Source organism: Pocillopora damicornis, chromosome 4, assembly GCF_964200805.1.
Source record: "Pocillopora damicornis chromosome 4, jaPocDami1.2, whole genome shotgun sequence".
NCBI lineage: Eukaryota > Metazoa > Cnidaria > Anthozoa > Scleractinia > Pocilloporidae > Pocillopora > Pocillopora damicornis.
This window is the reverse complement of record NC_142673.1, coordinates 17,289,053-17,303,858: the sequence shown is the minus strand read 5'-3', so window position 1 is coordinate 17,303,858 and position 14,806 is coordinate 17,289,053. Positions and strand designations below refer to the sequence as shown.

Sequence of the window (14,806 nt, the reverse complement as noted above, 5' to 3'; positions counted from 1 at the left end):
AGATGAGTATTTCAAAAAAGAAAAATCGTAGTTTGGCGCTAACTTAAAACACAATAAACACTACGCGCGTCATCAAACAAAGCTTAATTAAAAGTAGATCAAACAAATTGCAGGGTGTTTCAGGTTAAACTCCATTAACAAGATTAACTCAGAATTTACCTCCCTGTGTGGTAGCCTTGGTCACTTCCGCCGGAAGTCATAAAGAAGGATATCTTTCCAATTATCAAATAGCCAAATTCTACATATCACAATGAACAAATTTAGAGATATTGGTATGCGTCTCTTTTGCGTGCATGCGAAATTCAAGTAACTGAAATCATTTCATTTGCGCTGTTGATTTAAATGTTGTTTCGATACCAGTAACATAGTACATATAACTCTGACTGTCAAGATACATATCTACCAAATTCTATTTAATTCACCAAGCAAAACACAAGGATATCGTACAATAATATCTGCCTGTCCTGCAGGACCTCAGACCCTATAAAGGAAATTTTCTAAAGTTCTCTCTTATTTAACAGAAATATAATATTTAAGGTTAACTATATGCGTATATCATACTACAACAGTGTAGGCTTCCTTTCATGCACTGTGTACAATTTGACGGGCGGAAAAATGGTGGCACAATTTACAATTGTACTCTGATAAGATGTAAGTTTCTAGTTTGACATATTGAGTAACTAATCAGATTATCTTAAAGTCGAACTATAAAAGCTCTGGAAGATGGTCTATTTCTGAACCCTCTACCACACAACACTCGTTGGAGAGAGAGATCTCCTTCAAGAGTTGCGTGACAGAAAATATGTGCCAGAACAGGACTGACTCTAACAAAAGAGCTGAGATTCTTCCTTAAGTTAACGTGAGGTTTGCATGAACTTAACTCACTCAGTTACACACGTAAATAAGCATACAATATATTGATTCATTAAAAATTTTCATATCTGCCCAGCCAAATTGAACACTATTAGTTACGAATGATAGAATTATTTAGAGATACGTTAGTATTCTGCTCCTCCAGCAAGATACCCTTGTCAACATGAGAAACATTAAGTAGAACGTTCGATTGATATGACGTTAAATCTGATGATCTGATTTATTACAATGCTGAAATTAAAAAAAAGTCTTATTTTCTCTGTAAGATTTATACAAGTAAGTTATAAGTTAATTTCTAAGTTTATTTTGTACTTAAATTGATCATGCTGAAATCCCCTGGAGGTCTGAACAAGGTAATAAAGAAATAAAAATTACAAAAATGTACCAGACACAATCAAACGAAATCTTTCAAAATGCTCAGCCACCCTAACTTAATAACTATAGTAAAATTTAGACTGCGACCGTCATAGCTACATAAAACAATCAAAAAAACCCGAACGATAATTGCAATAACACACTGCTCCAAATATCATAAAAATGCCAATAAGCGACATATAATCACACGAAAAGTTTCATGAAAATACATTATTTAAAACTAGTTGAAACGTTTGTCTTAATGGGAGAAAAATTTACTACCGTAAAATACTAAGAAAGTGATACACTCCAAATATTTCTCTTCTCAAACGTTTGGGGGAAAATAGCTAGTGAAAAAATTTAGTTATTAAAACTGATACAATGAAGTATGTAATTAAAAAAAATTAAAATAATTGAATATACCGTGTACACTGATCAATCCTGCAGCAAATGTTAAGACAATTTAAATGTTCACTTAGTTTAGGACGTACTGTTGCGGACACTATTCCCAGCGGTGTTGTAATGTTCACATATTGGCTTTAGTAAGCGATGTCATCTGTATCATTGAATACTAGCCGTACTTCAGATACAATCGTTAGAACCAGCTATGTGGATTTCAGTGTGCTTCAATCTGAAGAGGGTAGCTTCTTCAAGGATTCTTTATCCAATTCCTCACAAGGCATTTACCTTTAATGACAACAAAACGAAGTTAAAAACAGCAAATCAGAGTACACTAATCAGGACTGTCGAACAGTTTGCATATACCACAAACAATGTAAGATGGTAACAATTTCATTAGTCATTTTATCTGAGGAAAAAGGTTAAATTCCATTAAATTTGAAGGTTATCTCTGCTCCTCTCGGAACAGTTCTAAAATGATTTTGGACATTAATCATGGACTGTATTGACTTTTTTATAAAGTTATTGGTGTAAAAAACATACGACCATTCTATTAACCTTCACCGTACAAAACCAAACCAATCAGGACTTGGTCACTGGCATTTTCGTGCAGTTTTCGATTGAGTGTTGTTAAAACAAAAACCAAAGCAATCACAACAACCAATCATGGCAAGGACAATATCACCAAGAGAACTCAAAGCAAAACAAGCAAACTGCCTGAAGCGCGGGAAAACGCGGATGACCAAGTCATGATTGGTTTTAGTTTTGCATCTGATTGGTTGAGAGGTTGACGCGAGTTTTCTGGACCAATCACAGAGCGAAGTGAAGCAAAACCAAAGCAATTCAGGATTACTTTCGAAATTCAATTAAAAATTGTCTTGCGCAGTTCAGGTTGCTGGTTTTTGTTTCCTTCAGCTCTCACTGGCTCTTGCAATATGTTTTCGTGGTTCTGATTTGCTGTTGTGATTATTCAGGTTATGATTTACGATACTCAATCATGCTCCGCTCTAATTGCAGAGATAATAAGCTAAAATTTACCTTAAAATCACATAGAGTATACACAACATGTCATTACCTTCGAATCTTTGTGTTTCATGAGATAACCCTTTTCAGTCCTTCGCCACATCATCTCCAGCTTCAGGCATGATCTTGCACATAACAATCTTCTTTCCTTGATTTCCGTACACAGTAAGTGGTTCAGTAAAGCGAATGTTCTGATCCACGTAGAGGCAAAGTTTATTATATATATCAGGATAATCATTTTTCAACCTGATTCCGTACTGTTTCAAGTTCTTCGAAATGTTCCTGCAATAGTGCCGGCGAGCTTCATTCTCGTTTACAAATTCATGCCGCGAGCACTTCGGGAGATAGAAGAACTTCGTTTCAGTCTTTGGTTCGCTCGGAGGAGAGGGTGCAGTTTCCTCTCTGAGCTTATTGCTCAAGGGAACCTTGACAACTTGAAGAACTGTATTTACTTTTCTTCGTGGGACGGGACTTTCTGGAAGGTTGTCCATCTTGCCTGCAATTATGGCGAGATTGAGGACAAATTCTTCCTCAGGATCGTAGTCTTTGATGTGTTGGGTTAAAGCGACTCGGTGCTTACTAACAACACCTTCGGCTTGAAGGTCCGTTAATGATGAATACGTCGGAGGACTTGGGAAGAACGTGCAACCAGTCGTCATAAATTTTCGCGCAGACTGCGCAGATGCAAAAGTCACCAGGACGCAGCCACGCCCTTTCCTCTTGAACCCTTCTCTAGCCGCTTTAGAGAGCTGGAATTTCAAAGCTTCTTTCTTGTGACATATGTAAATGAAGGAGCGAATGTAGCTGTTGATTCGACCGAAGAAACAAACTTTCTTGTGCTCGGACCAGTGAATGCGCCTGCACATTCTATTGCAATAGTAAGTAAAGCAAGCTGGACATGAAGTGTAAGTGGTTTTCTCGCCAGAAAATAAAGCCTCCTCTCGCCCACATCGAGGATTAGAACACTTGATGACAGTCATTGAGCCCCTACGTAACCCCATGTGGGGCGTATCTCCAGCGAATGAGAACTCTGACATTGGGCTCCCAGGGCGCGTCGATAAAGTTGATGAATTCACTGATATGTCATCAGGAAAGTCTCTTTCTCTATCATCAGCTAATGACAAGAAACTGGCGTCAATGTTACCTCCGGGCTGAAAGCGATTTGAAGGGTATAGGAACAAATCTGAGGTCATCATATCTTCTTCATCTTGGTGTCCGCTGTCGCCCATCCACACGTTTTGACTGAGCCACTTCCGTGTGTGGGCGCTCAATCCACGCAAAAAAGGCGACTCATTGATCTTGTTTCCTTTCCTTGACAAATCAGGCATCGATTTCCGGCTATCAGCGGCTTCTTTAAACCTCTCTTTGTCTATATCGAGGCCTGGTAACTGCACGTCTTGGAAACTTGCTCCCAGGCCTTTTCTTTGCAAGCCAAGCCCCTGTTGTTTACTTTCCGGGCCAGGCTCTTCGTCGGACTTGTGACGAGAATGTTCCGACCTTGCACGAGGACGACGAATCTCCGTCGTTCGTGAAATCTTAACAAAAGCGGACGTAAACTCGCTCGGTTCGTCGATAACTGCAGGACGAGAGTGTTCGGGTGTTCTGTACGAGAATGATTCATTCTGCAAAATGTCATTCGTTTTCAGTTCGGGTGTGGTCGAACCTGAGGAAGTTGGTCTCTTGTCATTCTCCAGCTCGGCAACTGGCGTCGCTGTTTTGGATGAGCCACTTGAATCAGAGCGATTTCGAACTCCGATGTTTCCGGCTTCGAGCGACGACCTTGTGTGCCGATGTCGTTGTTTCAGCGGTAAGCTACTCACAGATGATGTTTCAGAGTCTGCATCGCTGCTATAGGAATGAGATGAATTAGCGACGCTTTTAACGTCAATTCCTGGGGGGTACTCCTCTAGAAACACCTCATCCAACTCATCGTCTCCATAACCATCATTCACCGGGAAAGCCGTTATCACAGCGGATTCTTCCTTATCAGCTGCCTCCGCGAGAATAACAGGTTCCAAGACAACCGGGTCGTCGGCGATGACCTGGCGTATCACGACACCATCTTCTTCTTCATAGCTGTTGATGCGAATGACCTTCTTTGGAACCGGACCCATGTGCGCTCTCACTTGAACCCTCTCGGCGACCTCCTGTTTGTCTGGACTTCGCGGCGGAGATGTTCCCTCTGTCTGTAGAACAGCCTTCTGAGCCAACAAAGCGTCTAGATCCGTGACCATGATGCGACTTTCCCCCAGAGGTTCTCCATAAAATTCATCTTCCAAGCTACTAAGACTGCTCAAGCTGCGTTCCTTGGGTTCTTCCTGAGCAGGAATAGCCTTAGTCCGATCACTGCCAAGAACACTGGACAGAATCATCCCTCCAGTATCATTATCTCTTATTTCTAAGCTTCCATATCCAGACTCGCGACCCTGACGGCGAGTGACTTCTGCAATAGGCTCTGCTTCTGTTGTCGTTGATAAATGCGGCCGAACAATCGTGTCATCATACTCTGGTCGGCAATCTTCTACAGGGGTTACTCGCGCCACGTGAACTTTAATCCTATTCCCCTTGGTTGCTGGCTCTGAAATTTCTGTAACTATTTCGCGCTCTAGTCGCGGAATAGCTTCAACCATTGGTGGTACTCTTGAAACGCGAAGTATTTTCCCTTTCATTTTATCCTCTTTATCATCTCCCTCCGTTTTAAACGCATTTCCAAGACTAGTTTCAGGATCGCTTGGTGATATCTTGGTCACGCGCGTTTTAACATTCTGCTTTACGGGTTCCTTTTCTATAACTTCTGCAGTGGTCTCTCCATTCTCTGCATCAGCCTCGCACAATACTGGCATAACTCTAGCTTTAATCTTGGTCGGCGTGTCATTTTCTGGGACGGATTCGTTGTCTTGCACAGCTGTCACTTTAAGAATGGGTGATCTGCGAGGTGAAGTCACTTTTTGCTCAGATCTCCTTTCGCCCATTTCTGGAAGTGAAAGTCGACCGTGGCGACTTTTGACTTTCACGACAGGTACTACTTTCGGACCATCCTCCTCCTCAACCTTTTCCTCTTCCTCTTGAAGGCTTGTCATTGAATTCCGTAAGTCGTTACTTTGCCTGAGGGGCGTCAAAGCCTTGTTGAGGGAATCTAGGTCATTAAGAGATTTCCATCTTGCTTTTCCATGCACTTTCTTCTTGACATTTAAAATGAGAATCCTCTGTTTGTCGCCTAAGACCTCTTGCACGGTAATTTTAGCAGTGTGAACAGATGGAGACTCCATCGACTCGATTGCATCATCCTCGAAGACACTGTTTGCTGGTGAGCCTAAACTACTGGTAGGCGTCTGAGCATCAGGTACCTCTTCATTGAGGTCTTCCTCTTTGATGCTATCCTTCCGTATTTCGGGTGCTTTTTCAACAAACCTAAGATCCTCATGGCTCTTACTTAGTCGTATGTTACGCGATGAGAGGTACGTCTTTTGAGACTTCTTCTCCAAAGATTTAGTAGGTGATGTCCTTGGAGACCGGACCCTTCGGCTTTCTCTCTCCGCTGTGGTGTTCTTACCTTGAACGCTTATTGTAACGACAGGCGATTCCACGGGCACTGTAGGAGTTTCTTCCTCTAAAATAGCTGGCTTTGTGTCTTTATCCGGTGAAGCGTTTTGAACTTCTTTAGTGGTCTTGCCCGATATAAACATTTTTAATCCCACATTTGCTCTGCTTGGCTTTGTTTCTACTTCATTCTTTATATCAGTCTTAATTTCATTTGCCAAGGATTCTTTTTTCTTATCGCCATTAATGGAGGTTGGTTTGTCGAAATCCTGCTTTTTATCCAAAGGAGATTCACTGTCCTTTAGTTTCTTGGGCATAATTTTCGGCTCCTTTTCGCCACGGATTTCTTTTTGTTCGTCTTTTGAGGGCTTTCTCTCCAAAGATTGTTTGACTTCCCGTTTTTGAGCATCCGCTCCGGCAGGCGTAAGGGCCGCGGTCTCCTTAACACTCTCAGGCGCCCTATCTAGTGTCGTTGAAGCGTCGATGCTTGACCCTTTACTTGGTTCACGTACTCTGGTGATGCGATAAGTCATATCACGTTTTGCAACATCGACTTTCACAGACGACGCTCTTGTCTCTAGTGACTCGGTCGTCGCTTTAGCTTCGGAGTTAACGTCGGCACTCCTTTCATCATTCGATGCGGGTAATTTAGTGGACTCTTGCGTGCCTTTACTCCTTGTAACGTCGCGTTCAATTGGTAACGCTCGTGCTTTGATACTTTTGGGATCGCTACTTGAATCGGGTTTAGGGACAGCTTTTTCTCCGTTCGTATCTGAAGAAAGTTTCGCCAAATTATCCTTGATGTCATTTTTTGGAATGTCTTGTGTCACGGATGGTGATGCATTTACTGCGTCACTCTTGGTTTCTGGTAGCCCGTTCACTTTCGCCTCATCCTTCTGTTTGGGTACTTGCGACAAGGTTTGCTCCACATCACGCTTGAAGAGGGTTTCCACTGATGAAGTACGTGACTCGATAGTCTTGGTCACGCTTCTTAGCTCGAGATGAGGCTTGATGTACGTTTGATCTTTCTGTGTGGGTGACAGCTCTGGATATTTCTTGGTGTTACTCTTCATATCAGCAACTTTCTCAGAAGAGGCATTTTCCTTGATTAGCGCAGGCACAGTAATTACTTCGGCTTTCTTTTCATCTTTCTGTGTGGGTGCCTTTACAGACTGCTCAAAAAGGGTACTTTTTCTTGTGATTTCTTCAGTCTGGGTCAGGTATTGTTTGACTTGCTCTGAGATGTCTTGGTTTGGGGGAGAGGCTTCCACGGTCGAAATACGTGCATCTATCACCGGTTCGACAGACTGGGGCTCAACCTTAGGTGCAACCTTCGTTTGTTCACTTATCGAAAGTGGACGCGTGACCAGTTGTGTGACACGTTGCCTGACGTCTTGATCTGGAGTAACGACTTCCGAGGGAAAAATTGGTTCCTCGATGACCTTTAGTTCAGGTTTAGGCGGCGTGTAAAGTTCTTTTTTAGCTGTTGTTTCCATTTTTTCAGCGTTAACTCGAGAGATGTTGTACTGTCCTTCCACAAAGTTCAAAGGCTGCATAAAATGGCTAACTGGACCAATCTGGGTCGTTGCGAAATTGTAAACAGAGTGCTTCTCTGCTTCGCTACCCTCCAGAATTACTTCTGCCTTATTAACATCTTTCTTAAAAGTTTCATCACCTGCATCCACTTTTTCTTCCTTTTTATCCTTGCAATTCATTAGGTTATCAGGGTCTCCGATCAACTTTTTGGGGCTTGAAAGCATAGCTTTTTCATCTTTTGTGACCTTCACTTCTTTCCTGACAACTATCTTGATTTTCTTCACAATTTTCACAGATCTTGTATTATCTAACGCGACATTATTTCCATTAGTTGCAGTCACACCAGAAACAGTGACAATGTCTGGTTTTTCAAGCTTCTTTAAAGTTGCCTCCTCAACTCCGGCAGTATCCGTAAGGCTTTCTGTGGCGCGATTTTCAGTAATGTAGTCGCTTTCCATGTCACGGTTCTCTGTTACGCCATCATTTGGATAAATTATTTTGTCAGAGACGGTTACAGGTCCTTTAAAGTTCATTTCTTCGCCGTTTACAAAATTCAAAACATCATCCAAATCACCATTTGCAATAACGTCTTTATTAGCGAAAACTTCGGCCAATAAATCAGCCTCTCCAAACTCTTTTTCCTCGTCACTTTTGTCTGTCACGCCATTCTCTGTCACGTCATCGTGGGTGAGAAGGTCGCCTGGTTTTGTCTCTGCATTATTTGCAACACTGAGAGCGATAATTTCCTCGCTTGGTTTCTCTGTGTCTGATCCGCTGTAATCTTCCTCGAGATCGAGATCGTATTCTGAATCACTTGCATCCACCGTAGCAATGGGAGCCTTGAGTTCCATCGACGTTTCCTTGGAAGTACTCGACTCATTATCATAACTGTAATTGGTTGTTTCGGGCTGGACCCACGGATAGCTTTTTCTTCCCCGGCTTACCTCTGCCAATCCGATCTCTTCGTCTTCTGGGATCGTAAATAGGAAAGGTTTCCGTACTCGTCTGTATTCTTCCTCAAATACTGACCAATCCTCGCCAAAAGAGTCAAAATGAATGTCTTCGGGTTGATCACTATGGCTCTCGTTCAGTTTAGACAACACTAATTCACCATAAACACCATCCTTTTGAAATGAAATGTCATCCATAAGTGTTTCCACGGCGTAATTCTTATGTAGAGGATCGCTTAATTCAGCCTCTTCGAGGTCCTCGATACTTTGCTGTTTGTCTAAACAACCGCTTAGAGTTGAAGTGATGATAATTGATTTTTGAATATTCATATTTGATTCATCTTCGGAGGATGTTGTCTCAGTTGCACAATGAGAGCTATTTGTCTCTTGATCTTCTGACATGACAATATCAGTTGTTGAAATACCAACAACGTCCTCCGCAGAATTGTGTGTCTCTTCCTCAGAGAGATCCGTCTCTAATACAACTTCACTGGACAATTCATTTGCCTCGGTTTGTCCCTCTTCTAAGATTATCTTGTCTAGGTCTGTCACAGAAACATGTCTCTTAAAATAGATGCTAAATTCACCTCCTTCTCCGAGTTCGTCGCTATCCATCAAGTCAACATCGTCAATATCAATGTCGGTTTCAAAAGTGTCGCTAACGAACGAGTCCGCATACCGCGAAGCCGTTTCATTTCCATTCATGTCGACTGATTCCTCATTAGGAATTAATTTATCACTTTGTAAACCATCGTCATAAGAGTCGATAATTATTTTGGGAACTTCGACTTCATCCGATTGTTGTTTGTGACTGGAAACTCCCTCCTCTAGCGTATTTGCTTCATCGCTGCCAGACATTGAAAAAAACGTCCATGAGTGGGTCGTGTGATTATTTGATTCCGCTATTTCGTCTACGAAACCGTTCATTTTAAATTCACCGAGATCGCTTTTGTTAATGTTCATCGTAATACTTGTTAATCCGCTGGTGTCTTCCGTAGGAGCCTTACTAAGTCTCGTGTACAGATCCTCTGCAATGTTGTCATGGGCATTAAATTCATTCTTCGAATGTTTGGAGCGGATATCACGCGTGAAATCGTCCTCGACGCCATTCTCGGTAGCACAGGAAACCCTGTGCTCACTAAGTGCGCATAATTTGGGTTCCTCGATCTCATTTGCATCTTGTTCGAGCGTTGGCGTAAGATCACAGTTAGGTATTGTAAACACTGTGGTGCTTTCGATCACCTCGCCGTTCAGGTTAGGAATATCTTCATGTTGTGTTTCTTTCTTACCTTTGCCCGAGCACGCGTCGAAATTACCGGAAGTGAAATTTGCAACTTCTTCATATTTGGATGTTTTCGAGCTTTCTTTCGTGGCTCTATGAAGTGCTGGGCCAATTAAAGGGATACTTTTGCCATTTTCTGTGTCCAATACTTGAGAACCATTGTCATTTTGGCGAGATAGCACAGACGTGCCATTTAGTTCTGTTTTAATCGGCTCGGGAACCGTGTAAACTTTCGCTGTGATGTCAACAGTTTCAGTTGAGTAAAGTGAGTTGGTCTCAGCTGGTTTTAGTGGCAGAATACCATCTTTTATCTCTGGCTTCTGTCTGTCAAAGGCTGTAGTAATTTTCGTTCCCGTCTCAGAATAATCACATTCCATGTCTGTTGATATTTCTGAGAACCCGCCATTTTTATTAACATGACCTTCAGTGTTTGCAGTTGACAAATTGAGCAAGTCTTGTTGAAAGCTGTCGAGATCAGTTTCCTGAGACTTCTCGCTACTTTCTGTATCAGTTTCCCCATCCATTTCTTCCTCTTCGACGATACTTGGTAAAAATCCGGGGAAAATAAGATCCATATTTTCCATCGAGTGCCGTCTCCCGGCTGCCAAGCTACTCGAGCTTTCAGACGACCCGTCATTGTCATCAACCCAGCCGTAGCTTGAATAGTGAATGTGAATTTCGTCGTCTACGTACTCGTAAACACTTGAAGCTTCTTCTTTTTTTCTAGAGACAGAAGCCACAGTTTTTGTACTAGATTCTTTAGAAATATCGCTCTTAAACTGCAAATCTTCGCTCAAATGTTCTAGAATTCTCTTCGCTACCACCTCTTCTCGATCGATTTCTTCGGTGACCTGTCGACCGGCGGACTTTCGGATCGGAGCGATCTGTGTTATGTAAAACCACACGGTTACAACGAGCAGAAAGAAAAAAGCGAATGACCAAAAAACGATTGATATTTCCCCATCTTCCACTTCCTCAGGGGTGTATTCCTCCTTGAGCGTAATAATCTCTATCATCCACATGTTGTCGGGTATCGATCGGCGGATTTTTGAAACACAATAATTTTTCCGCTTTCCACGGCGATAGCACAAAACCTTCCCAGTTGGGTAGAGAATGCAAACACTGTAGAGACCAAGCTCTTTTGAGCTACATTTGCACCAGCAACGTAGGAAATTTAATCTTCTTGATGGTCCCGTCTCACGAACAATCGCCTCTGTTCAAGGAGAGCGGACCGTGCAAAGCAACCCGTAGATTTGCATAAGAATCGATGGCACTACAGCTTATCATTGAATCGTAAAATTTGATGCATTGTCCTCAGTTTGGATAGCCACCCGTTAAACGGAAAGTTTCCAACGACCTATTGCTGCCAAGTCATGAAAAATGCATCACACCACCATCACTTCACCTCAAAATGGCGTCTCTACAGTGGATTACAGTGTATTATCGAAGCGTTTTCCGTCTTGTTTATCTTGGAGTAAAACAATCTTTTGATAGGTTCCAAGCCACGTGAACGAAACAATAGTACTACTTGCGTGAGTACGTAATCAGTTCTATAAAAAAATTATTTTAAACGCTGGTGATAGCAACATTCGTAGGAGACACTACCGTTTTCGATTAAAATCGCCTAGGCGGCACAGACAGGTCCACATGAAAATAAAGAAGATCTGGCTTATAGTAATACTGAGTCGTATCCATTTCCAACTGCTGGAATTTAATTTATTAATAGTTCGATGACAAGAATGCACGCGATGGCGAGGAACGTTCCCCTTCACTGCGCATTGGAAAGTTCTTAACTAGAAAACGGCTTTGTCGAGCTCTATCATTAATTAGCCTTTCAGTAATTAGTTATTCAAGGCTGGAGCAAAGTCGAAGTGAATTTATTACTGCGTCAGACGTGTTTTAAATTGCCAAATGTTGACAAATACTCAAGAGCGATTAGGAGGTCTTGCCACATAAACCAAACCGGATACAAACACACGCAGGAACAAACCAGCTTTGAGAAAAAATCCTATGAAGTAGAACAATTTCAATTTCGTATGGTTGATTTGCAAAGAACTTTGCAAATTTTGGGCTAAATAATGGTTAAAAAAAATTATTATGAAAATGGCAGCTATTGTCAAAGACAAAATAAATGAGACACAGCTAAATTGTCTTCCTAAGAAAAATAATGGTCGTTATTCGATTTTATTCAACCGAAGCAAAAAATATTTTCAAGCGCAATCCGCACGTAGAAGCAATACATTTGTCAGGAAAAACTTTTGTGGCGGTAGAAATTCAATATTTATCAAAGATGACTTTAGATAACGAAGAATTTTGCGTATTTTATTAGATTGTTCATTACTATATAGAAACAACGCGGGAACTCCTGTTAAAACATAATCAAAGCCAGACCCCTACCGATACAGTCATTACACATCCCATGGTGAATACAAGTTTTTTTGGAACTTGCTTACATAACTAATGATCGTAAAACAACCGAATCTATACACAATACCCTACTTTGTTCCGACAACTTTTCAAATGCAAATTAGAGAAATTTTGCCAATCGCGTGGCAGACAAAAGAAAGCAGAAGATGTGGTGGATCAGGAACCCAAAAATCCGGAGCTATCTGTCTATTTGGAATAGAGAATGGCCACAGTAACAGCAGGGATTTTTGACACGTTCAGAGCTGAGATTTGGTTTAATACAATTTGAGGAAAGATAAAAATATTAGGGGGTCGATTACAGAGTCCGAGTAGTTATGTAATCACAATCGAAACCTAGACAGTTTACAAGCCAAGACTTGTTTCGATTGTGTTTTTAATACTGCATCCCTGGTAGGGACAGAATGACTTCGATGGCCGACTGAGAAAACTCATAGAAAATGTACTGTTTCGCTTTAATATATTTCCTTTTAATAAAAGAAATGCTAGGATCTATGCAGTCGAAATTGCATTTTTTTCCCTTGAAATTGGACTTTGAACAAGTACCCAAGACACAAGTACCCAAGTCCTTACACAGAGTGATGAAGAACCTCGAGAGGGTAGGGGATACCCAGCAAAGTTTTGCACGGTTATTCACGAGGATCTTCAGAACGTCCTGCAGAGCATGACAAAAATTTTTCTTTTGAACCTCAGGCGTGAAAAGTGTTTGGCATCTGTCATGGTTTGCTACTTGTTTGTTGGACAAACTACGAGTGTGAAAAGTTTCTTTCATTGTCATAACAAGACGGTTTTCAGTTCTATCAGTTAAAGCTTAGTTTCAGACCGGATCAGTATCGGAGTATCGGTTTTGAAACAGGTGACGTGAATACAAACTCACTTTATCAGGATTTGTGAATTTAAGTGACCGGGTATTTAGCTAAACTGCTGTCTACCAAACTTCCTAGTCATTAATTCGTACACTTTGTGGCGTTATTTCTTTTATCTTTTCTTTTTCTTTTCTTAATCTTATTAAAGAAGGAAAATAGAGATTAATAAATGAAGTAAGCATTTACTTTTCGAAGTTGTCTGGTTTTTTATTGACTTTCAATGGCTTTCTCTCTTTCTTTCTCTTTCGCAATAATATTCACATCAATTATTATTATAATTCCTGAGAAGAGAGCTGAAAATTATTTCCCAACTCTAAAATCAACTTGGAATCTTCCCATACCATCACCCGTGACGCGAATCTCAATGCGATGAAGCCAATTTTGTGATATTAGCTCGCCTGGCAAGTTCTCCTCGTAAATCATTAAAAATTTGCATTTTTGCTCTAATTTATCTGCCACTGAACACATCCGGCAGAAAAATTCCTGCCAATTTCTTGCTTATCTGAATAACAATCGCTTTCCACATTTTAGTTCTGAAGTAGTGTTAATTAAACCTACCCGCAAAGTGATAGCAGTCTTTTGTACGCCACAATCGACGTTGCGTGTTGCTGAGAATCGGACCAAAAACTCCTTGGGGCAAATAAATTCGGGTGACGAAACGAGTTTAAACCACACGGTGTGGTTTATATTGTAAGTTATTCTCTTGGTTTTTGTTCATGTGATAGATTATGAAGAATGCTCCATAACTCTTCCTTTTCAAGGGAGAAAAGCATGGTGACCACTATAACAGCTTTTTATACTTTCAGGAACCATCAATCATTACTATGATTGTTCGATACTATGTCTGGTGAAGAGAAACTGAGGGGGTGGGGGAAAAACGTACAAAACTGGAATAAAGAAAGGTATGGCAAAATTCTGTCATGAGTCAATACTTATTCTGTCGATATCTTCCTGTCCTTTTCACAAATTTCTCATTTTCATTTTTATTCGTACATAGATGAATTTGATAGATAATTGACGTTTGTAATCTGAACGGCGAGAAGCTCTCCGAACATTTGGTATAAATTATATGCGGGACCCGGAGCCAGTAATGGGCTCCTGACGGAACTGAAAAAAAAAAACGAGACAAAACAGACAGGCAGTTTTTTTTTCAATTAAATAAGGCCAAATAAAAAAACTGCTCGTTGTTCAGAAAAAATCGTGAAAATTTTTCTTTAGTACACCCAGTAAGAATAAAAAATGATCACGCCAAAATAACCTATTTTCTGCAAATGGTTCAACGAGATCCTACTGAGAAAGTGCAGTGATCTGTTGTCTCCCAGTAATAAAGATGCAAATTACTCAAAGATGTAAGGAAGAAAGCACTTACGATCCACATTTTTGTTCTTATGCCAAAAATGTTGCAATTTCATTATCAAAAAAAAAAAGCGATGTTTACCACCCGAACTAAAATAAATAATTGTTATGTGACGTAAAGGACCGAACCTACTGAAGGACTCGTTAAAAAGTCGACACGCAAATAATTGAAAGTCGTTCTTTTCTCACTCTTCTTGGTTTCG

General features: G+C 40.9%; 1 protein-coding gene across 1 annotated transcript; it reads right to left on the bottom strand.

Moving 5' to 3' along the window:
• Positions 1 to 392: 392 nt before the first annotated feature.
• LOC113673541 (uncharacterized) lies at positions 393 to 13,961 on the bottom strand. The gene is made up of 2 exons (XM_027189947.2): positions 2,702 to 13,961; positions 393 to 1,914 (listed from the first exon to the last, which is right to left on the bottom strand). The coding sequence occupies exon 1, from the start codon at positions 10,977 to 10,979 to the stop codon at positions 2,736 to 2,738; it is 8,244 nt and encodes a 2,747-aa protein (XP_027045748.2). The 5' UTR covers positions 10,980 to 13,961; the 3' UTR covers positions 393 to 1,914; positions 2,702 to 2,735.
• Positions 13,962 to 14,806: the final 845 nt, after the last annotated feature.